Source organism: Antedon mediterranea, chromosome 8 (assembly GCF_964355755.1).
Source record: "Antedon mediterranea chromosome 8, ecAntMedi1.1, whole genome shotgun sequence".
NCBI lineage: Eukaryota > Metazoa > Echinodermata > Crinoidea > Comatulida > Antedonidae > Antedon > Antedon mediterranea.
Genome location: NC_092677.1, coordinates 7473958 through 7497726, shown reverse-complemented (window position 1 = coordinate 7497726; position 23769 = coordinate 7473958). Strand labels below are relative to the sequence as shown.

General features: G+C 34.4%; 1 protein-coding gene across 1 annotated transcript; it reads right to left on the bottom strand.

Moving 5' to 3' along the window:
- Positions 1–4108: 4108 nt before the first annotated feature.
- Positions 4109–23046, bottom strand: LOC140056127 (prostatic acid phosphatase-like). The gene is made up of 10 exons (XM_072101389.1): positions 22840–23046; positions 9794–9889; positions 9419–9658; positions 9216–9314; positions 8978–9070; positions 8408–8531; positions 7389–7474; positions 6960–7066; positions 6535–6707; positions 4109–6304 (listed from the first exon to the last, which is right to left on the bottom strand). The coding sequence occupies exons 1-10, from the start codon at positions 22936–22938 to the stop codon at positions 6129–6131; spliced, it is 1293 nt and encodes a 430-aa protein (XP_071957490.1). The 5' UTR covers positions 22939–23046; the 3' UTR covers positions 4109–6128.
- Between the last annotated feature and the right edge of the window lie 723 nt (positions 23047–23769).

Below are 23769 nucleotides of genomic sequence, written 5' to 3'. Positions count from 1 at the left end.
GAACGAAATAATTTCGAGGGAAATTAGTTCGTTCTCTCGCGAATTAGTAATTCGAATTCGAATGAAATAATATTTCGAGAGAACGAAAATAGGTAGGCCCTAGGCCTATATGATTTAGTGATATCCTCCCTCGAAATAATAATACAGTACCGGTAGGCTATATATTTTTCAAGTTGTCGATTTACTTCTAATTGACAACAGGTTGTATATACTCAATCAAAAACAAACTATTTAATTTGATTAGACTATATGTCTCCAGATATAATATTAGTAATATTTATTTCAATCGACTTGATATTTTGCGATTCAAGTTGGTATTCTAAGGAATTATAATTACCCTAACGGGAGTTGGTGAACGTCCAGTGCCCTAGTTTTTACGGGGTTAATTATGATGTCGATGTCGATGGTCCTACTTTTTTATCGATGAAAGCTGCCCGGGTGGTTGTAGCCATTTTCAACAGCTAGTATTACAATATTCAATGCTGAAAATTGTCCAGTGGACACTTTCAAACACCGGACACATTTAAATCTTACACCGGCTCGACGCGAGATGTGTGACAGCAGCGATGTCGGAGATTGACATGTCCTATTCCGTCGTAGAATATCTGGTTTTACACATTAATTTAACAACTTAAAATTGATGTAATGTGCGGAAGATTTATTATGCAAGTATACAATGCAAATGCGTTAGGTTAAAATGTACCGAAGAAATTTATTAAGCTAATTTACCAACGTTACATTTGACTCTGTATACGGCGGTCGAAAGTCATTAACTGCGACCGAAATACTTTAACGGGAGCGACTACTGATCGCGAGTAAGCCGTGACTTGGCCTAAACTTTAGCTCCGTATTTCAATTTAATAACGTAATAATACGAAAAGAAAACAATTTTTATAATGTTATATACTATTCAGGTAAACAATTAGTCAAGTCAAGTTAAGTATCATTTATTATCATTTGTTTTAGGAAAAACAGAAATTCTGTTTGCTCTGTTGGCGGAGCACAATAACCAACGGACACAACACGAACTCAAAAACAAAAACATTACCAAAAAAAGTGTCTACATCATATTTAAGGCTCTAATAGATCCTGGAAAGAAACTATTTGTAAATCGTGCCTTATTGGCCTTAATAGAACGAAATCGCCGACCGCTGCGCATCAACTGGAACATACTAGAGGCCGGATGAAATTGATCATCTTTGATAGCCACTGCCTTTTTCAGAAGACGATCCGAAAATATGTTCTCCAAAGGCAGTTGTGCAGATCCAATTATACGCGATGCGGTCTTGACTATTCTATTTAGGTCACGCTTTTCATTTTCGGTAGCGCTACCGAACCATACCGTTAAAGAATACGTTATTACACTCTCTATAACTGACTTATAGAAGGACGACATTATTTCAGAGTTTATACCAAATGATTTAAGTCTACGTAGGAAGTAGATTCTTCTTTGGGCCTTTCTAATAATGTTACGTGTGTTAATATGCCACTTCAGATCATTTGAAATATAAATACCCAAGAATTTAAATTCTTCTACAAACTCAACTGATATACCATTAATAAATATTGGATATTTGACATTAAGTGATTTACGGAAGTCAACAACCATTTCTTTAGTCTTAGATACATTCAAGAACAGATTGTTTTCGTTACACCAGTCTACAACTCGTTTGACTTGGTTGCGATAATTAGACTCATCACTGTCATCATTGATTAGACCTACAATGGTAGTATCATCCGCAAATTTAGCGATATGACAGTTACTGTAGTAGTAGTAGTAGTAAATTAATTGTTTTAATTAACATTGATTATTTTAAATGAGTTTATTTTGACCCATTGTGCGTTTGCCTTAAAAGAGCATTCTTACTTAGCAGCCCGGCTTACATTTGGTGTCATAATCATACGGGCCTAAAATCCTTTTTTACGTATTCAAAAGTTATATATAATAGTATTTATGATTGAAATTATAAATATAAAGTATATTAAAATATTCTAATAATTATACTTACCGAAAATTAGTGTAAAAGAAAGGAAACAGTACACACCGTTTTTAACATACTTTTTCATTTTTTTTTTTTATAATTTTAAATTTCACCATTAAAAAAAATTTTTTTTTTCATATACACATCTAAAATATATTTATTAATGAAATATACACTACATTCTAACAAGTACAAAAAAAATTAAATGAATTAGTACAGTAGTTCAAAAGTTACGTAGATCATTGAAAAATTGCAGTTTTTTCATTTTTTTAGGGAATTCCAGCAAAAATGGGCGCTAAATGCTTTCCTACCACTTTGCGGACCAATAATTTAAAAAATAGGTTTCGTTGAGGCTCCAAAAAAATAGAGTTGAACAACTCTGTGATATCTATAGGTTTAACAAAATTCAAAATTTTTAACTAATTATTGTAAAAGTTATAACCTTTTAAAAATGCTTCCAATTTCAATTGCAAAAAACACCATTTTTAGGCAAAAAATCGTATATTTTTTTACCACTTTAAATAACCATAACTTTAGAACGGGTAATCGGATTTCAATCATTTAAATTGCAAAATGCTAATTACATTAACGCCCGTATTCTTAAACCGGACTTTAGTCGTAGTTCGAGCTATAACTTAAAAAAATGACGTCATTTTAATTCATAAACCGAACTTCAACTAAATCGCCGACTAATTCAGGCCAACCTCGACTAAAATCGAGACGGATTTTGATCGATTTTTTTTAGTAGTCCTGGAGGGGGCAGGCTAAATGGTCGACTAAATTGTTTTTAAACGATGTTTATGAAAAACGTAACAGTCATTGAGTTGTTATAGGCCTATTGGCCAGATATTGAAGAATGAAATTAGCTTAATTAAATATACATTGGTATATGTTATAATAATGAAAATCATCTTTATTTACAACTGTATACACGCCACGCCATAGCGACAATGGCAGATGCGGAAATTCACCACGCGATGGAATGTTTAGCGGGCCTAGCGCTTTCTTGTCACGCTATGAAGTGCGTGGTTCGTCTCGATCATACTTTGTTGGGGGCCCAGAAAATATAAAAGTTACCGTAACGCCATGGTTCCTAAATATATTTTGAAGATTTGGTTTGTTGTTAATCAAAAGTACTTCACTGTTAAATTAATACTGATCTTGTTCTAATAATTAACGATTAAAATTATTTTTCATGTATATTAGTCCGGTGGCAGGAGGGGGGGAATCACCACCCGAAAGGGGACAAATTGCCATCCAACTTTTCTAGACCAGAATTTTCCGTAGATTACGAATATGGAAGGTAATCGATCAGGATAGGAAGCGTTTTCGAGATATAAGGGGTCAAAGTTCAAAATTGACCAATTACAACAATGTATATGTATTATAACAAATTTATTGAAGCACAATTTGGTCTTTTGTTACATTTTTATGATTATAAGTGTCTATTCAATCACCTTATGAAAAAAAAAATCCTTTGTAATTAAGGGTCAAATGTCAATATTGACCAATCATAGAACGTACCTATAAAACCAAATAAAAACTTATATTTAATAAAAATTGGATGTTTTCTCATCCTGTTAATCAATCATACGCAATGTAAAAGAGCGAATACATCATTTCATCAGTTGACATAAGGTCAATTTCATCAGTTGACATAAGGTCAAAGGTCAACATTTTAATACACGTATTAGTTAAAAAATAAATGCAAAGTTGTCCAAACTATGATATTGATGGTTTTACAAGTAATCAAATTATTTGATTAGTAAAGTTATGTTATTTCATTATAATTTTGATTAATATAATTATAATAGGCCTACTGTATTTAATCAAATCAGACTTTGATCAGGATAGGAAGCGAATAGGAAGAGATAAGGGTCAAAGTTCAAAATTGACAAATTATAACAATGTATTATATACATATGTATTATAACCAATTTATTGAAGTTCAGTTTGGTCTTTTAATACATTTGTATGGTTATAGGTGTCTATTCAGTCGCCTTATAAAACAAATACTTTTCAATTAAAGGTCAAATGTCAATATTGACCAATCACACAATTTGCATATAAACCCAAATAAAAAGTAACATTTAAGACAAAATGTTATGTTTTATCATTCTGTTAAGACATACTATCAATCATACACAATCAAAAGAGCACATTTATCATTACACAAGTTGACATAGGTCAAAGGTCAACATTTGAACAAGTGATATACTAAATAATGCAAAGTTATTCAAACTATGAGATCGATGTTCATAAATGTAATCACGTTATTTGATCAGTGAAGTTATGGTATTTTTATATTTTTTCTAGTGCGCATTATTTTAAATGTATTAATATAATACTGTAAAATAAATAATAAAATTATTAATATTATTAATATTATGACGGTTAAAATGTTACGCTGACCTTCAATGATTTGCCACTATACAGTTGCATTTATTAGGGCTACAATATTCGTTTTTTGGAAAATAAACTACTATTCATCAGAACCAGAGAATACCAATTCATGCAGGATAGGGCATAGGCAGATCCAAGTGACCAAACTCAATCCACAACTCACTACACAGACAGACCACAATTTTTATATAGCCACAGATAGTTTGGCACATACAGGAAAGAGTTTCCTGTACACAAAAGATTCTAAAATAACCCATATGGATTTGCCCGAATGAACCCTCTAAGGACCCTTTTGGGATCTCTATGTGGTGTGCTACATAAGGCCCTGCATTAGAAATTAATATGGGGTAAATAGTTCATAGATGAACTATGGAATAAAACTAAAATGTTCACCCTCAATCTTAAATAAATAACATTTATGGATTTGCCCAAATGAACCCAAGGGCCGATCCTTCATTGACCTTTCGGGGTTCTCTATGTGGGTCTACAAGAGACGACCCTATATTGGAAATACTGTATGTGGGGTGAAAATGTGGGTTCATAGAGATATAATAAATATCCCTGTGCACCCTCGATCATCCATAAGGAACATTTTATGGGCCGGTCGTTCTCCATGGATGGATGGACATTAAGTCCCATAATGGAAATATAAGGGGTGACACTGTGAGTTCATATAGACAGGCGCGGCCCATGGAATAAAGCTGCCTGTGCACTCTCGATCCTTAAGGAACACTTATGGATTTGCCCCAAAATTAACCCCCAAAAAAAATGTTGCATTATGGCAAGTAAAAACATATATATTGTGAACAATTTGATACCAAAATTGGCTCCTTACGACAAATATGTATTAATTTATGTTTTTAAAACCTTATTCAATTATGTCAAAGGTTAATAACCACACTTCCGGTCATTTTCAAGCAATATCATCTGTTACACTGAATATAAATGTATATCTTGGGAGCAATTTGCTCCTATTTTTAATTCTCTCCGACCTGCCGTTATTTAGATATAGCAAAAAGTGGTCAAAGGTCAAAATTGCTAAAAATGGAGTTTCCTGTCAATTTTACAAAGAAAGTTCTGTTAGAGCTAATATAAACATATACATTGTGAACAATTTGACACCAAAATTATCTCACTAGGTCCAGAATTTCCAGAGATATAGCATGTTTTTATATTGGTCAATTTTGAACTTTGACCCCTTATATCTCGAAAACGCTTCTTATCCTGATCGATTACCTTCCATATTCGTAATCTACGGAAAATTCTGGTCTAGAAAAGTTGGATGGCAATTTGTCCCCTTTCGGGTGGTGATATCCCCCTCCTGCCACCGGACTAATAGTCCTGATGCGTAAAAAGTGTTGTAAGAAAATGGAAAGTGATATCAATGCGCAAAATTTCGTCTGCTCCTCAAATACTCTCTTGTCATTGGCCAATGTATAGCCTTTGTTACCCAGACGTGTGCAACTCGACTTAATTAAGTTGAACTGCAAACTTCGACTACTTCGTTTATTATTCGAATTTGAAGTAATAGCTCGAACTACGACTTTTTCAATTCGAACTTCGAACTACGACTAAAGTCCGGTTTAAGAATACGGGCGTAAGTTCTTTATGGTTAACTGAAAGAAAAAGTAAAAAAATTAATCTGAATTTTTTCATTGGGATACCTAATAGAAGTAAAATGACCAAAAAATCTGCTATAATTGATAATTAATTGAACGATTTTGGAAGTGGGGCCTTTGTTTTTCAAGGGGGGTTCGCTGGTAAAAGGGGGGTTCGCGCAAAAGGGGGGGTTCGCCCGAACCCCAAAAAACCCCCCTGGCTACGGGCCTGATTTGTACTTCTTATTGCTTTAAACGCCAACAGTGCAACAATTACTAAAACAAGCACTGACACACCAACTGCTACTGGGATTAAGTAACCTATAAAACAAAATAATATAAAAAATACATTTAAATTTATTATTATATAAAAATATCAAGATGCATCATTGACAAAAATGCTAACATGTCAGTATCTATATAACAGGGTATTTCCTGGTTTATTTTCTTTTCCTCTTTCTACGCTTCAGTAAGCAACTTATTATTTTAATGTGTAATACAATCGCTATACAAATCACTTTTCTAAATTTCTATTAAAAATTCCAACTGACCCATTTGATCGGTTGATGACAACTGGCAAGCCTTTTTAATATCACCAGGTAATATGTCTTTGGTTAAAGCCTTAAAGTCATTAAAACTACAAGTTATGTTGCATCCTGGGATAGATAGGTCATATGGTTCTGTTGTAGAATCATTCCTGTACCATATCTTTACATAAGGCTCCCTGCGGGAAAAAAAGTGTTTTTAGTAGATAAAACAACATTGTAACATCACAATCAGGAAATAGGTCTTTAAATCTACAAACAAAAGATGACCGAGGTGCTTATTTTCAGCTTCATTTTAATCAGTAAATTTTTAAGCCCTTTTTATGATACTATTGACACAGTGTTTTCTACATAAAATGAAAATGTTGATCTCTTGTCATTAAACAGTTGATTTAGGTTTATCTATAGATTTGTAATGCAAACATACATACATTTTGCTGTTTTTCCAAAGTTCAACACCAACACAGGTAGCATATGGCGGTTGAAATCCATTATATATTTGTAGTGCAGATAAGAATGCAACTAATGTTGTGTCATGCTAAAAAAAAATATATTAGAAAATCAAGAAAAATACAGAATAATACTGTAGCCAACAGGAAAAACACTTTGACATCACATTAATAAAATATTTATGATTATGAAATCCCCAAACAAAACTATAAAGAAAATATGTCTTATTAAACTATGTAACTTATAAAATACAATACTAAGTATTACTAATTTCAGGTTATGAGGAGCTGGGAGAGGCCACAGAGAATAAAATATTTTGATATGTATGGGAGGTCACATACTGTAAATTGGATTTACTAACCATTATGGTCTATGGCAATTTTGATACCGTAAATAATATTTGTTCTTACTGCTGAATACATATAAAACTTCATTTTACTATCTTCATCTTTAGTCTTATTATTCATATTTTGAGTCATCAGTTGTACTAAATTACCTGAAAAAAGTACAAATGAATAATGATTAGGGTTAGGTGGATTATTCCATTCTAGGTATAGGGGGAGGCCAATTTTTCATTTATTTCCTAACCCTAACCCTACTATCTTCATCTTTAATGTTATTATTCATATTTTGAGTCATCAGTTGTACTAAATTACCTGAAAAAAGTACAAATGAATAATGATTAGGGGTAGGTGGATTATTCCATTCTAAGTATAGGGGGAGGCCAATTTTTCATTTATTTCCTAACCCTAACCCTAACCCTACTATCTTCATCTTTAGTCTTATTATTCATATTTTCAGTCATCAGTTGTACTAAATTACCTGAAAAAAGTACAAATGAATAATGATTAGGGGTAGGTGGATTATTCCATTCTAAGTATAGGGGGAGGCCAATTTTTCATTTATTTCCTAACCCTAACCCTAACCCTACTATCTTCATCTTTAGTCTTATTATTCATATTTTCAGTCATCAGTTGTACTAAATTACCTGAAAAAAGTACAAATGAATAATGATTAGGGGTAGGTGGATTATTCCATTCTAAGTATAGGGGGAGGCCAATTTTTCATTTATTTCCTAACCCTAACCCTAACCCTACTATCTTCATCTTTAGTCTTATTATTCATATTTTCAGTCATCAGTTGTACTAAATTACCTGAAAAAAGTACAAATGAATAATGATTAGGGGTAGGTGGATTATTCCATTCTAAGTATAGGGGGAGGCCAATTTTTCATTTCTTTCCTAACCCTAACCCTACTATCTTCATCTTTAGTCTTATTATTCATATTTTTATTCATCAGTTGTACTAAATTACCTGAAAAAAGTACAAATGAATAATGATTAGAAGTTGTCTAAAAAGAAGGAGTGGTGATTTGTTGATTTGCGATGTGAAATTTAAACTGGATTGTTAAAAACATATCTAATAGTACCTCCTTTTAACTTCCCAATATCTTTGCCTTTGAATCGATTTGCCAAACCAATATCTGCCAAATGATTAATGTTGGTAAACACTCCATCTGTAAGCCAACCAGGCTCAGTTAAATTATTCATTCTCTACAGTAAAAAATATCTTGTGAAGTTCATTTAAAAAGTTCAGTAATATTAAATAAAATAATCGAGAGATAGGAAAAAAGAAAACAAGAGACAAATAAACAAATGAAACTGAAACCACAGTTCTGTTATTTATAGTTAGACAAGAATTATTATGCAGTATTTATAATTAACAAGCAACAATCAGATTTATTAATAATGCATATACTGTAATTACAAAGAGAAAACAGTATAAAATAAATAATATACAATAAACTCAGAATACAGAAGGATTTGATGTGTATCTCTTACCTCCACAAACACTGGGTCATATAGATGCCATATTTACAATAAACTCAGAATACAGAAGGATTTGATGTGTATCTCTCACCTCCACAAACACTGGGTCATATAGATGCCATATTTACAATAAACTCAGAATACAGAATGATTTGATGTGTATCTCTTACCTCCACAAACACTGTGTCATATAGATGCATTATTTCCGATATTTTAAGAGTTTTATTATATCCAGCATTTTTTGATACATTCTCCAGAAATTTCTGAATACAAGTGTATACTAGAGTGTTAGTACAGTTGGCGTAGGAAAGTAGTTCATATTTACAGTATGTAGTACATATTAAAATTGTAAAGAAAATTGAAACATAGATAATGAGCAGTTTAATATTAAAATATTAGGTTTTATACCTTATTATCTTCATTCAGTTTCTTAACCTCTGGGCTGTTGAGTACATCTTCAAAGAGTTTATTATATAATGGACAGTTTACACCATCTGTTCTTAGTACCTACACATTAAATTGAATTTGAATGTCTTGATAGATCATTATATTAAAAAAAAACGATGAATGAATGTATTGAGTAGCACAAATTAAAAAACAAAATTAATTACATAATCCTCTGATATCGGCACATCATGGACAGGTATTGGTTGCCATGGTAGTTCCAGATTCCATTCTTGATGTCCAACTGGAGGATAAAGTCCAGCAAGATTACATTGGGCAGACATACGTGTGCGGTCAACATCAGTGCTACGCACTACAAACTGTGATCGCTTGTAGGTTTCATTCAGAAAATCATCATATCTGGTGCGAAGGAACTTGCCTAGATCATACTGCCGATTCATACCAATCTATAAGAAGAGAAGATGAGCTTGTAATCATTTTAATTGTGAAGAAAGCTTTTCAATGCTCAGTGCTTGCTGTTGCTATTCTGATCAGCGAAAAAACTGGAGGAATTGAGTCTAAATTCTGAAAGTATCGTTTACCTGTGTAAGTTGACCAAAACCCTGCGGCCAATAATCCTCCTTGTATTTATCGTTTGGATATGCACATAGAGGTGATCTGTCTCCATGTCGATATAACTGAAAAATTTAATAAAAAATGGATTTTTTAAATTTTAGTAATTAAAAAAAAATTCAATATTGAAAATATATATGCTGTTAGATGGAATGAATCAGATGGCCTGGGGCCTCCTACACTAGCCTAACCCTCCTACACTAGCCTACTAACCCTCCTACACTAGCCTAACCCTCCTATCTAGCTACAGAGTATGACCACCTCTCTACGCCTACCTTTACTCTCTACAACATGTCAACAGTCAATCGGCGGTCAGTCTAATTACCGAAAACAACCGAAAACAACCATAAACAACCGAAAACAACCACAAACAACCGAAAAAAAAAAAGGAAAACAAAATAAAACTAGATTTGAACTCGTCACTTTGACGAGTTCGGGTTATCCGCGCAAACGCAACATGCACATACTTTAAACTATATGAACTTCGACAATTATGCCATCCTATGACATGAATTAAGAATGTTTACAGTGCTGAATTGTACCTATTTTGTAGCATACAGCATATTAAAGTGTTTACAGAATACACTGTATGTTATATACAGTGTAGCATAGACGAAATTACGAGACCCATCTTTTAAATCCAATTATTAACACGATGACGTCATCAAATTGGCATATAAAGATAACAATTTTAGAAGATTTTATCTAAATAATTACATTAATACAAATTTGAAGAATTTTTGGCACGTGAAAGTGAGATGCGCTCTCGTTTAAACGCAATGAACTTTTACGCAAGAGATGAAAATATGACTTTTTGAATTTAACTGGCCATATGATGACATCATCACAACATCTGATTGGCAAAATATTGACATGAATTCGTATCTACAATCTAATACCTTCCAGAAAACATTTTAATCATGATTATCACTTTTTATTCTGACGAGTTATAACAGATTGAAATTTTCTGTAAAGATGAAAATAAGTGACCCACGTTATTTACATTTTAAGACATGATGACGTCAACAAAATTAAAATATTTTTAACTCATTTGAAAGATAGTTGATTGACGCAGACAATATTAAAATCTTGGGGGAAATGGAATACGTATAAGCAAGATGCGCTCTGTTGAATGTGATGAGCAATAACGAAAGAGACAAAAATCCTATATTTTACATTCGTGTGGCCATACGATGGCGTCATAACATCCGAGAGGTAAAAATTTTGTATGAATTCATATCTACAATTTATTTTCTTACATAATAAGTTAAAACAATTGGGGGTCACCATTGATCCTGAAGAGCTATAATAGATTCAAAATAGGCATTATTTTGACAATATTTTATAACTTTTTCAACTAAAACGGGCGCAATTGGTATAAATCAACGTGTTCGTATGACGTCATTTTAATTTGCAATGATGTCAATCCTTTTTTAAATGACTAGGAAATGCTGGAAAATCACAATTCAAGAGAAAAAAACATATTTTTTCATGCTCCGTGCGCACCTTACGCGTAAAATTTTTCGCGTGCGCGGTAATTTTTGACATGCTCAAAATGTCATGATCACCGCAGAAAGTTTATTAGAAATTAATTTTGCGCATTTTGAAACTTTAAATGCGCGTGCGCGCGTAACTTCTTGTAAAACATGCCATTTTTAATCCATAGAAAGTTTGCCTTAAATATTCACCAAATGTCAATACAAAATGACTTTCATTTTTTATCCTATGATCAATCATTGAAATTCATAAAATCGCGCGTAAGTTACGTTGCGCAACTCTGACGTCATTCAAAATATGGAGGTGCACAACTTCAGATAAATGTCCATATAATGACAAAGTTATACAAAAGATATATTCACAAGCAATAGGGGATATGCTGCTCACAAAAATCAGGGAAAGAAAGAAGAACAAAGATGATGAAAAAAAAAGATATTTACAATCACATGGGTTATCCTGCAACTATGTTGCGGATAACCAATAATCTAAATACCGAAAACAAATTTGTATAATATTTTTTAAATGTCGCCCCCTATTACTGGGTGTTTCTAAATCTAAGACCATAACAGAGACAAAACCGCAAAAAAGCCAAGGAAGACCCTATGGTAGTGTGCACAAAATACAACTAAAAATCGTGCAATCAATCAATGATAACATCGCATTTACTTACAGAATCTATAAAAATATTTAAATTTTAGTCTTTCGATTTTTGATCCTGAATCCAGCGCATTATACTCCTTACAATAATTGTGAATATTGTAATGATTTTGGGGTAGAAGGAAAATATAGAGGGCGGCAGTGGTTACCCTGTTAGCCGGTACGTGGTTACGTGCTGTGGAGGTTACACCATTGTTGGTGGCTACGTTGCTGTTAGAGGTTACATCATATTGTGTTGGTGTACGTTGCTGTTGAAGATTACACTGTTGTTGGTGGCTACGTTGCTGTTGGAGGTTACACATTGTTGGTGGTTACGTTGCTGTGGAGGTTACACCATCGTTGGTGGTTACGTTGCTGTGGAGGTTACACCATTGTTGGTAGTTACGTTGCTGTGGAGGTTACACCATTGTTGGTGGTTACGTGCTGTTGGAGGTTACACCATTGTTGGTGGTTCAGGGAAAAATTTCATTTTAAAATTTTGTTTAGCAATTATTGCTAATCAAACTGATTTTTAGGCGAGAAACATAGTTTTGTATTGTTGCTACACAATTTTAGAAATGTGTAGCAATAAGGTTGTTTTGTATAGCTTTTTGCTATGCTACACTGGCGAAATTATTCCCTGTGGTTACGTGCTGTTGGAGGTTACACCATTGTTGGTGGTTACGTGCATGTTGGAGGTTACGCTGCTGTTGGTGGTTACGCTACTATTGGAAGTTACGTCATTACTGGTGGTTACGCTGTTGTTTCAAGCAGAACTAATCGAATTAATTATTATAATCGGTTGTTACCAATAATTTGGAATCAAAGAAGAATAAAGGAGGTCACTCCAGTAATTGTAATTGATTTGTTTGTTTCATTTGAGTGTACCGTGGTACCGCAGACCCCTCCCCCCAAAAGGGAACGAACCCGAGTGGATTTTCGTTACATTGGTGGCAGCGGTGGGATTGGTCGTGTTGCGGAAGAAATGACTCGCACGAAGGAGCAACCCAGAACCTGTGTGTTGAAGTCGAGGGATTCTTAAAACTTAGGACTTTACTTTTGCTTTGTTTATTTTTTTGATTGTTCGTTTTGGATCATTATCGGGGACCGATCATTTTAGGGAGGGGGTAATATAATGATTTTGGGGTAGAAGGAAAATATAGAGGGCGCCAGATGGAGGCAGAGTTAGGCAGGAAGAGTAGCAGAGAACGGACGTGAGGAAAAAGGGCAGAGAGGGATTGGAGAAGGAAGGCAATGGAGGGTTACCTCGAGCTGCGTTAAAAAGGAGGGAGAGATTGGAGCTGGAAAAGCGGAGAAGCAGGGAGAAGACGTGTTAAATAAGTAGGGACATTAGAGAAATTGGAAAACAAAGTGTAGAGAAGATTAGAGAAAAGAAAGAGAAAATTAGAGCTGAATAATAAAAGGAGAGTTAAGACACAGCAAGTAAGTTAGCCGGAGGGTACAGCCTACCGCTTGTGCTGCTATTTGAGACATAGTGAGCCGGAGGTTGCGCCTACTGTACTGGTTGTATCACTATTTGAGACATAGTGAGCCGGAGGTTGCGCCTACTGTACTGGTTGTATCACTATTTGAGATAGCTGAGCCGGAGGTCTCACCTACTGGTTGTGTTACTGCTTGAGATACAGTTAGCCCGTGGTACACCCTGTGGTTGTGATACTGCTTTGCTGGTGGGTACACCTATTAGCCAGTGGTTAAGACTACTGGTGGTTACGCTGTTGTTTCAAGTCCGGCGTAATAGCAGAACTAATCTAATTAATTATTATAATTGGTTGTTACCAATAATTTGGAATCAAAGAAGAATAAAGGAGGTCACTCCAGTAATTGTAATTGATTTGTTTGTTTCATTTGAGTGTACCGTGGTACCGTGGTACCGCAGACCCCTCCCCCCAAAAGGGAACGAACCCGAGTGGATTTTCGTTACAATATGTTAATCCATAGTATAGAAAGTAAATTGACTATGGTTAATCATGATCGATTTAATTATAGATTTTCAAAGATAATTATACAAAGATACTAGGGACTATAAAGTATACTTAAAACAAGCTCACTATAAAGGATTCACAATAAAATCTATTCAGTAAAATTACCGTAGTCGAGTAAATAACGTTTTTATCCTTAATCGCTTCAGTGACGAAAACCGGGGACGAAAACGCAAAGTTAGGTAAAATCATGCTTTGTTTTTTAAAAGACTAAAAACGAAATGTGTTGATAGATTTTGTAAGTAAATGTAGTCTACGGTGTATTTCATTGAATTTGTACGATTTTGAGTTGTATTTTGTGCACACTACCATTTCTTATTAGGGTCTTCCATGACTTTTGCGCCCCTGTATGGTCTTAGCTTTAGAAACACCCATCAATAGAGGGCGACATTAACAAAAATATTATACAAAATTTGTTTTCGGTATTTAGATTTTTTTAATTTTTTTTTTCGGTCTGTTTTCGGTTTGTTTTCGGTTTGTTTTCGGTTTGTTTTCGGTTGTTTCGGTAATTAGACTGACCCGCAATCGGCATCCGCTAAACAATCAGACTAGGCCTATGCCAAGCCTAGCTACCGACCGTATATTTTGGTGTATAAGTCGCACTTTTGACACGCAAATTTGACCTCTAAATTAAGGGTGCGTCTTATACACCGAACATAAAATGCCTCACCACACAGAGTGTAAATATCGTCACCTCGTTGGCTAGGCCTGAGAAGGCTAGGCCTAGCTACATACAGTGTACTAACGTAACGGCAACCTGCTTCTGCCTAGTTTTCAAGACATTTTAGCGTGATGTTATACTAAATATGATGAAAAGATTTGTTTATTATGGAGCTGTTTTAGGCGCTCCGATAACAGGCCCGTATCCAGGGGGCGATTTTTTTTTCCGTACGAGAGTTCCTCCATCGGTTCGTTTCGGACTCAATCGACTCTTCGGTAAGCCACCGATGCTCACTGATGCGTGACAGCAACCACAAAAGACAAAACGTGAGCAGCTTTTTTTTTCACGAGTGACAGATTTATACTGTACATACTACTAGAGGCTAATACTATACTCACTGTAAATATAATAATAAATATTAATATTAGTACTGAACGTCATTGTAATATTAATAATAGGCCTAGAATTTTAATAATATAATACTGTATAGGCAGCCACAAACCAATGTATGTACAGACGTTCCAACCCTCCCGATTTATTCGGGAGTCTCCCGAATTTTAACATCACCTCCCGGTCTCCCGAATTTTAAATATATCTCCCGATTTCACACATTTCTATAAAATTCAGTATTATTGCATTAAATTAAAATCTATCTTCCCACGAAAGTTAATATTACAAATTAATTTAATCTCACACTTCGTACGTACCTCCACCATGATACAACGAACATGTAATGTATGTAAAGATTGTATAGCATAGTACAGTGTACTGTAAGGCGACGTCCTTTGTGTTTACCGACAGTACGCGATTCTTACCTTTAGCGATGAAGAGTAGAGTAGGCGCACGTGTACTGAAACTTTTTCCTGGTTACAAGTTTGACCTAATTCCCATGCCCAGGGAGCGATTTTTTTTTTCGTACATAAGTTGGGGACCCCCTCATGAGAAACGTCACAAAATAAACATGAATAATTCATCAGTTAAATTGTCTTGTTCCGTGTGCACCCAAGAAGCGTATAGCAACAAGAAGTGATTACACAACTGCGATACGATACTTTTACAGTAGGCCATAGAGATATTATAGTGAACTGAGTAGGCCTAGGATTCTAAGTCAATTCACGTGATTGCCTTCGCGCACTCTTCTTCACACACACACACACCACTATGCAAAATGTGTCGAGTCGAGGCTAATCCGATCGACTGCTAGGCAAGACATTACACTAAGTAGTAATTCATTGGACATAGCCCAAAGAAAGTTTACGCCCGTATTCTTAAACCGGACTTTAGTCGTAGTTCGAGCTAAAACTAAAAAAATGACGTCATTTTAATTCATAAACCGAACTTCAACTAAATCACCGACTAAATCAGGCCAACCTCGACTAAATCGAGACGGATTTTGATCGATTTTTTTTAGTCCTGGAGGGGGCAGACTAAATGGTCGACTAAATGTTTTTTAAACGATGTTTATAAAAAACGTAACAGTCATTGAGTTGTTATATTGGCCAGATATTGAAGAATGAAATATCTATATTTATATTAGCTTAATTAAATATACATTGGTATAAATTATAATAATGAAAATCATCTTTATTTACAACTGTATACAAATTACATTATTTTCTTCGCGCAAGTCCGACTTGAACGACCTCACGCCGTAGCGACAATGGGAGATGCGGCAATTCACCACGCGATGGAATGTTTAGGGGGCCTAGCGCTTTCTTGTCACGCTAGTAAGTGCGTGGTTCATCGCGATCATACTTTGTTGGAGGCCTAGAAAATATTAAAGTTACCGTACCGCCATGGTTCCTAAATATATTTTGAAGATTTTGTTTGTTGTTAATCAAAAGTACTTCACTGTTAAATTAATACTGATCTTGTTCTAATAATTAACGATTAAAATTATTTTTCATTTATATAGTCCTGATGCGTAAAAAGTTTTGTAAGAAAATGGAAAGTGATATCAATGCGCAAAATTTCGTCTGCTCCTCAAATACTCTCTTGTCATTGGCCAATGTTTAGCCTTTGTTACCCAGACGTGTGCAACTCGACTAAAAGCTCGACTTCATTAAGTCGAACTGCAAACTTCGACTACTTCGTTTTTGAATCGAATTTGAAGTAATAGCTCGAACTACGACTTTTTCAAGTCGAACTTCGAACTACGACTAAAGTCCGGTTTAAGAATACGGGCGTTAGACCCACAAGAATAAAGAATGTGTATAATTTGTGTACTGTATTTTTTTAATTCTGCTATTTTATTATCAAACAATATGCATGTAATCAAAGGAACTGCGCGTATATGAACACATGAGATGGGAAGGTTAGACCCACGAGAATAAAAAATGTATTTTGGTGTAATGTTATATTGTTTAATTTTGCTGACTCTAACACACACACGTCACACACACCAACACAGCTACTACTAGAATAGACATGGGTTTAGAGAATAGTAATTAGGCCTAATAGTATCAATAGAAACTATAATTTTAACACATAATTCTTTAGTAATAAATTATATTAAACACACCATAAACTAAAGGCTGATTATTTCGACAATCCACACAAAACGCCGCTATTCTATTATGAAATCGCACGCGGCAACCACAGCGGAGATAGGCCTAGAATCGTACCGCACTTGTGTAAACTACTGTCACTTCTTGTTGCTATACGCTTGGGTGCACACGGAACAAGAAAATTTAACTGATGAATTATTCATGTTTATTTTGTGACGTTTCATGAGGGGGTCCCCAACTTATGTACGAAAAAAAAAATCGCGCCCAGGGAAGGCATCATCGTCAGTGTAGTAGTAGTAGTACTATGCGACGTCCTTTGTGTTTACCGACAGTACGCGATGAATCTACAGCATCAGTAGTAGGCGCGCGTGTACTGAAATTGCTAGTTACAAGTTCTTTGACCCAATTCCAATGCCCAGGCATCGATCGTACCATCGTACAGTACTGTATGTATTCTCACTGCGCATGTACCGGAAAAGTACTTGTAGTACTGTATTTTGCGTACATACTTTCGCGAATTGCAATCACTCGTGACATTTTCTGGTTTTACAGTATGTCGGAAAAACGTAGTAGCGTAGTTTGACTAAAGAAAGTTGTAAAAAGAAAAAATATAAAACTAGATTTTCTAATGAATGGAAAAATACGTTTCCGTTTGTTAGTGCGAGTAATCAACACGTTACCGAGAGTGAATACAAGTTTTTTTGCACTATTTGTAACGTGAATTTGTCATGCTCACAGGGAGGAATCAACGATGGTGCTGTACACTCCACAAGTTGTTTGTTTTAATTTGTATTTTTGAATTAATACAACTAAGTACAGATTTGATTTGTACTGTGAATGGTTTTTTATTTAAGTGTATACAACAATATAAATTTAGTAAATAAAGTTTGATTTATAATCACCAAACAAGTTCTTTTCTTTTTGTTTGTATTACTCTGATTTGCAAAGAGCTGTCTTAAGATTCGTGTTGGTAGTACAGTATAGTTTTATTATTGAACGTTGGTGGCGACAGACATCACAGTGTTAACGTTGGTGGCAGTATACCCTCCCGATTTTTTATTCATTTAGGTTGGAACGTCTGTATGTACCATCAGATTCACAAACAGTAACACACATACAGCAGCAGCACTTTGTTGGTCGTCACAAGCAAGGCCTAGCTAGCCTAGCACTACGCTACGTGTGCTTCAAATTCAATGTAGTACATTTCCATCTACAGTACTATTTTTTATTTTAATAAAATGAAGTACAGTAGTAGGTTAGAAATTATATGTACAGAAGTAACACTAACAGAAGTGTAACATTTGAAAAATTGTATACATTATATATGGAAAGCCAAACCCGCCAAAAATACATAATACATACCATCCACCAATAATTAATTCGTACAAAATTCAAACCATCCAATATTATCTCATGCAGTTCAATGAAAACTTAAACCATTCACCTAGTATCTACACCATCCAATACAATGTGTGACCATCTACCACTAGCCCAAACGACAATACGCCGAACAAACTACCCATAACACAAACCATCTAAAGAATGTTGAGCCCAGGCAGCAATAATTGAATTAATCTAACGTTAATACAAGTATATATTAGCCAACTCATTTATCAACATTTCATGTAGTTCATGAACATTTCAAACAAAGCATCTTAATTTTAGTTCATCGAATTATAATTCTAATTCATTGCCTGTTTTATACACCGTTCGTCTGTTCAACAGTTGAAACAACTGTTTTGCACACGATACGCCCGTTCGTGAGTTCAAACCATGATATTTGAAGCATCGACTTTCCAAACAGCGATTTTTCGCACCGAACGTATTTTCTTGAGTTAAAGTGTTTGCATTTCAATCACTTGCTTTTGATTGGCCAGTATTACACACCGTTCGCTTGTTCGTGATTTCATGTGATAACATTTCATTCGACAATTTTTCAAACGTTAGTTTTTGATTCTGCTTACGTATATGTCAGTTGATATACTATTTTTTAATTTTCATACTTTCCATAGTCAGTTTTGTACATCATTCGCATTTACGCATGTAAAGTGTAGATATTCCACTCGACAAGTTTTAAACGGTAGTTTTTCGCACATTTATTGTTTTATTGTTAAATTGTAACTGTTGGCGCCGATTTAATATTGAGGGGCGGGGGATGAATGTCAACTTTACGACTGTATGACACTTACTTAGGCCTAGGCCTACGTTACACACACAGGTCAGGGAGATGTAAACTAATTTATAAATTTATTTTACATCTCCCTGGTTACACACATTATCACAAACTTAAATAATGGAAAAAAAACAGAATGAAATAATATAATTTAGCTTGTGGGCCTGTTACAATTTTACGCCCCACAACTAGGCCCGGGGTATAACACCCACCTCGCCCGCCTGTGGGGGAGAGACAGAGGAGAGAGAGAGCTGGTGTCGTGCTTCTCTCTCCCCTCCCTACGCGGCGGGCGTGTGCGGCGGCTGCTAGATGAGGCCGGTCTAGAGCCATTTTCTGCTCTGTGCTCTCTATGATGCATAAATTAACTGTTGTTGAGAAGCTTCCATTTGTTTACGGGGTAGGCCTATTTTTTTTAAATAATGACATTCATTATGTTTTATAGACTATAGTGGAGACGTAATTAATAAATATCCGAATAAACATATTTTACGAATATTTATCATGGATTAAATAAAAACATGTGTATTGTTATTAAATCATAATTATTTTGTTATTCATCATGCATTAAATAACCCAACGTGTAGAGGTACCATATTTAAAAATGTGTACTGTTCAAATTCAGTACCGAACACCTCCCCCTCCCCCCCCCCCCCAATATAAAATCGGCGCCAACAGTTACAATTAAACAATAAAAAAAAAACTACCGTTTTAAAACTTGTCGAGTGGAATATCTACACTTTACATGCGTAAATGCGAATGATGTACAAAACTGACTATGGAAAGTATGAACATTAAAAAATAGTATATCAACTGACATATACGTAAGCGGAGGCAAAAACTAACGTTTGAAAAATTGTCGAATGAAATGTTATCACATGAAATCACGAACAAGCGAATGGTGTGTAATACTGGCCAATCGAAAGTAGGTGATTGAAATGCAACCACTTTAACTCAAGAAAATACGTTCGGTGCGAAAAATCGCCATTTGGAAAGTCGATGCTTCAAATATCATGGTTTGAAATCACGAACAAGCGAACGGTGTGTAATACTGGCCAATCAAAAGCAAGTGATTGAAATGCAACCACTTTAACTCAAGAAAATACGTTCGGTACGAAAAATCGCTGTTTGGAAAGTCGATGCTTCAAATATCATGGTTTGAACTCACGAACGGGCGTATCGTGTGCAAAACAGTTGTTTCAACTGTTGAACAGACGAACGGTGTATAAAACAGGCAATGAATTAGAATTATAATTCGATGAACTAAAATTAAGATGCTTTGTTTGAAATGTTCATGAACTACATGAAATGTTGATAAATGAGTTGGCTAATATATACTTGTATTAACGTTAGATTAATTCAATTATTGCTGCCTGGGCTCAACATTCTTTAGATGGTTTGTGTTATGGGTAGTTTGTTCGGCGTATTGTCGTTTGGGCTAGTGGTAGATGGTCACACATTGTATTGGATGGTGTAGATACTAGGTGAATGGTTTAAGTTTTCATTGAACTGCATGAGATAATATTGGATGGTTTGAATTTTGTACGAATTAATTATTGGTGGATGGTATGTATTATGTATTTTTGGCGGGTTTGGCTTTCCATAATTATAGGCCTAGTATTAGTAACATGTATTCTTGTAAGTTGTAATGTATAGAAACACATGCTTGCTTATAAAGCGTTTAATATTGTGTTAATTTAATAATTATTGATATCTTGGCCGGTAAAAATTTCGAATTAAAATGAACAATTTTAAAAAAAAAATTATTTCAGAAACCATAATAAAAAAAATAAAATCAAGAATATGGAATACAGAAAACCGATCTTCATGACAAGATGATAGTAGGGTGTCACGAAAGCTAAGACCCCCTAAGACCTAAGATCACGAAAGCTAAGACCCAAGACCTAAGATTACAAATATTTATATTTATTTATATAATTATAAGCTTCATGGAAAATGCGTTTTATTAAATGTATTTGTACTATTGCAGTCGTGTCAGTACCGTAATTGAATATTTTTTACTTTGCATGTATTTTTTATGCTTTTCCAAATTACATATACACATAATAATGTAGGCCTATAACTTAATTAAAACTCCAAAATTGCCTATATTAAAAGTCTGAAATCTTTATTTTTCAAGATTGGGGATAATTAATACGTACACCTTTAACGTAAAATTTCCATTACCTTACAATATAAATATTAATTTAATAATGTTATTTTAAAAGGTATAAAAAACATACACTGTGCATAGGAATTCCTACTGTACATAATCATTTTAAATTCAAAAGTAATACCTTGCATAGGCTTACACAATACCATAAACGATAAGAAAAGAGCCTCTCGTTCGTGACAAAAGGTCGTTCAACCATGGAGGTATTTTATACCTCCATGGTTCAACTTCAAAAAATAATATCTGATACGACCTACTATTGGGTCGTAGACCTAAATATCTTCAATATGCTATTGGGTTCTTAATGTAATTACTAAGTAGGCCTAGTATTTATTACTTAATGTCATCAAAACTCGTATTAGTGTAGATTCATTTTACTGTTATGATTGAGAGCCTGTGTGAAAGTATTAGCAAAGAATTTTTATTTTATTTTATTTTATTTTATTCAATCAAAACCAACAGCGATAAATACCGCCACTAACAGGTTTGAAACATAAAACAATACAACATCAAAAACGGTTAACAATAAAATACAGATAAAATATATATATATATATATATATAAAACATAGATTGGCATGCCATAAATAATTTCAATTAAAACAGGTTATGCAGACTGTTCAAGAAGTGAACACATCATCGTCCTCTTAAAATAACCAAGTCTATCATTAAAAATATCGATATGATTGCTATTTAGATTATTAAATGTATAAGGTAGGCTAGTCTATGAAAAAGTCCCAGGCTCTTGGTATTAGCTCGCGGTTTGTAAATGTTTGTATTATGTTGTCACGCATCAGTGAGCTGACTTTACCGAATACCGAAGAGAGTCGATTTTAGTCCGAAACGAACGGTATTCGACTAGAATATTCTCCAAGTGATTATAGCATGGACCTAGCGTACACACTTCTCGGATACATAGATACTAATCGAATACAATTGTCCGTGAAAACGTGAGCCCTCTCGAAATGATCGAGCGAGGCTAGCCCACACACGGTCATGCACTCGATGTTGCGGGTGCGAAACTCATGAATAACAAGTTAGAAACAACTTGTTGAGGCTGGGCGTGGTCGAGCCTAGGTAAGAAAAAACCTAAATAAAGCACGCTCTTGTAGATATAACAAAATATATTATTACAATAATATTGATTAAAATTTAAAAAAAACATTGTTTTGATGAAATATAAGGTGCGTCTTATACATCGACGATATAAAAAATACCGATATTTTACTCTCAGTTAGGGAGTGCGTATTATACACAGGTGCGACTTATACACCGAAATATACGGTAGCTATTCATGACAGAAGAATAGGCTGATCAGACTGAGGCTAAAATACTCAATTAGCAAAGCTATTAACTGCCGAGACAACTTACCACATTCACCAGCAGTAGTTTATCATCACTTTTACCATAAACAATATTCCATGATCTCGAATATAAAAGGGCTGAAAATAATAATCTGAGCACCAACATTTCACGATCGATCTCTTGACTTCCTTATTCACACAATAGGGTTGGTGAAATCTGTCCATAATAGGTTACTTTTCTTTTCTGTCCATAACAATAGGGGACTTTCTGTCCATAATAGCAAAGAATGTATATCACAAGAATGAGTATTCCGCGATTTTTGCATGAGAAATTTGTAACAGAGAGCTCCAGTGAGTGATGCCCGCCCTCATAAGGGCGGATGTATACATACTAAATAAGACTTGATTTAATAGACATGATACATGTCACATTAAATAGAATTATGATGATAGTTTTTGCAATTGTAAACTATTTTATAATACATATTTATTAACAAACTAGTGTTTATTCACTTTTACAGACAATTATTTACTAACATGCTAAGTTAGTTCACAAAAAAGGCTTAACACAGCAACACCAAAAATCAACGAATATTACTCAGCACGGCCTATTCTTTGCCATTGCCGTGTACTACTGTACGCCCGGTAAATTAAGTATTGTTTTTATGATATAAATTAGTATAAAACACATGTTATTAATAGGAGAAAATGTTAAATGTCATTAACATTTATTTGTTTTACCAGAAACAAGTTAAATATAGGAATATTATTAAACTATCCTTCGTGAAAACGCGTAAACACCAACACGCCCGGTCACGCTATCGTAGCGCCCGGTTGATAAATCAAACTGTTTATACGGCAGTTTTTACTAAATAAATTGCATAAAACGAACAATTAAATATTCAAATAGTATTTAACATGATGTTGGCATGTAGTTGATAACATTTTTATCATCAGAAAATACTCCGGTGGTCCAGCATTTGATTAGTGAAACCTT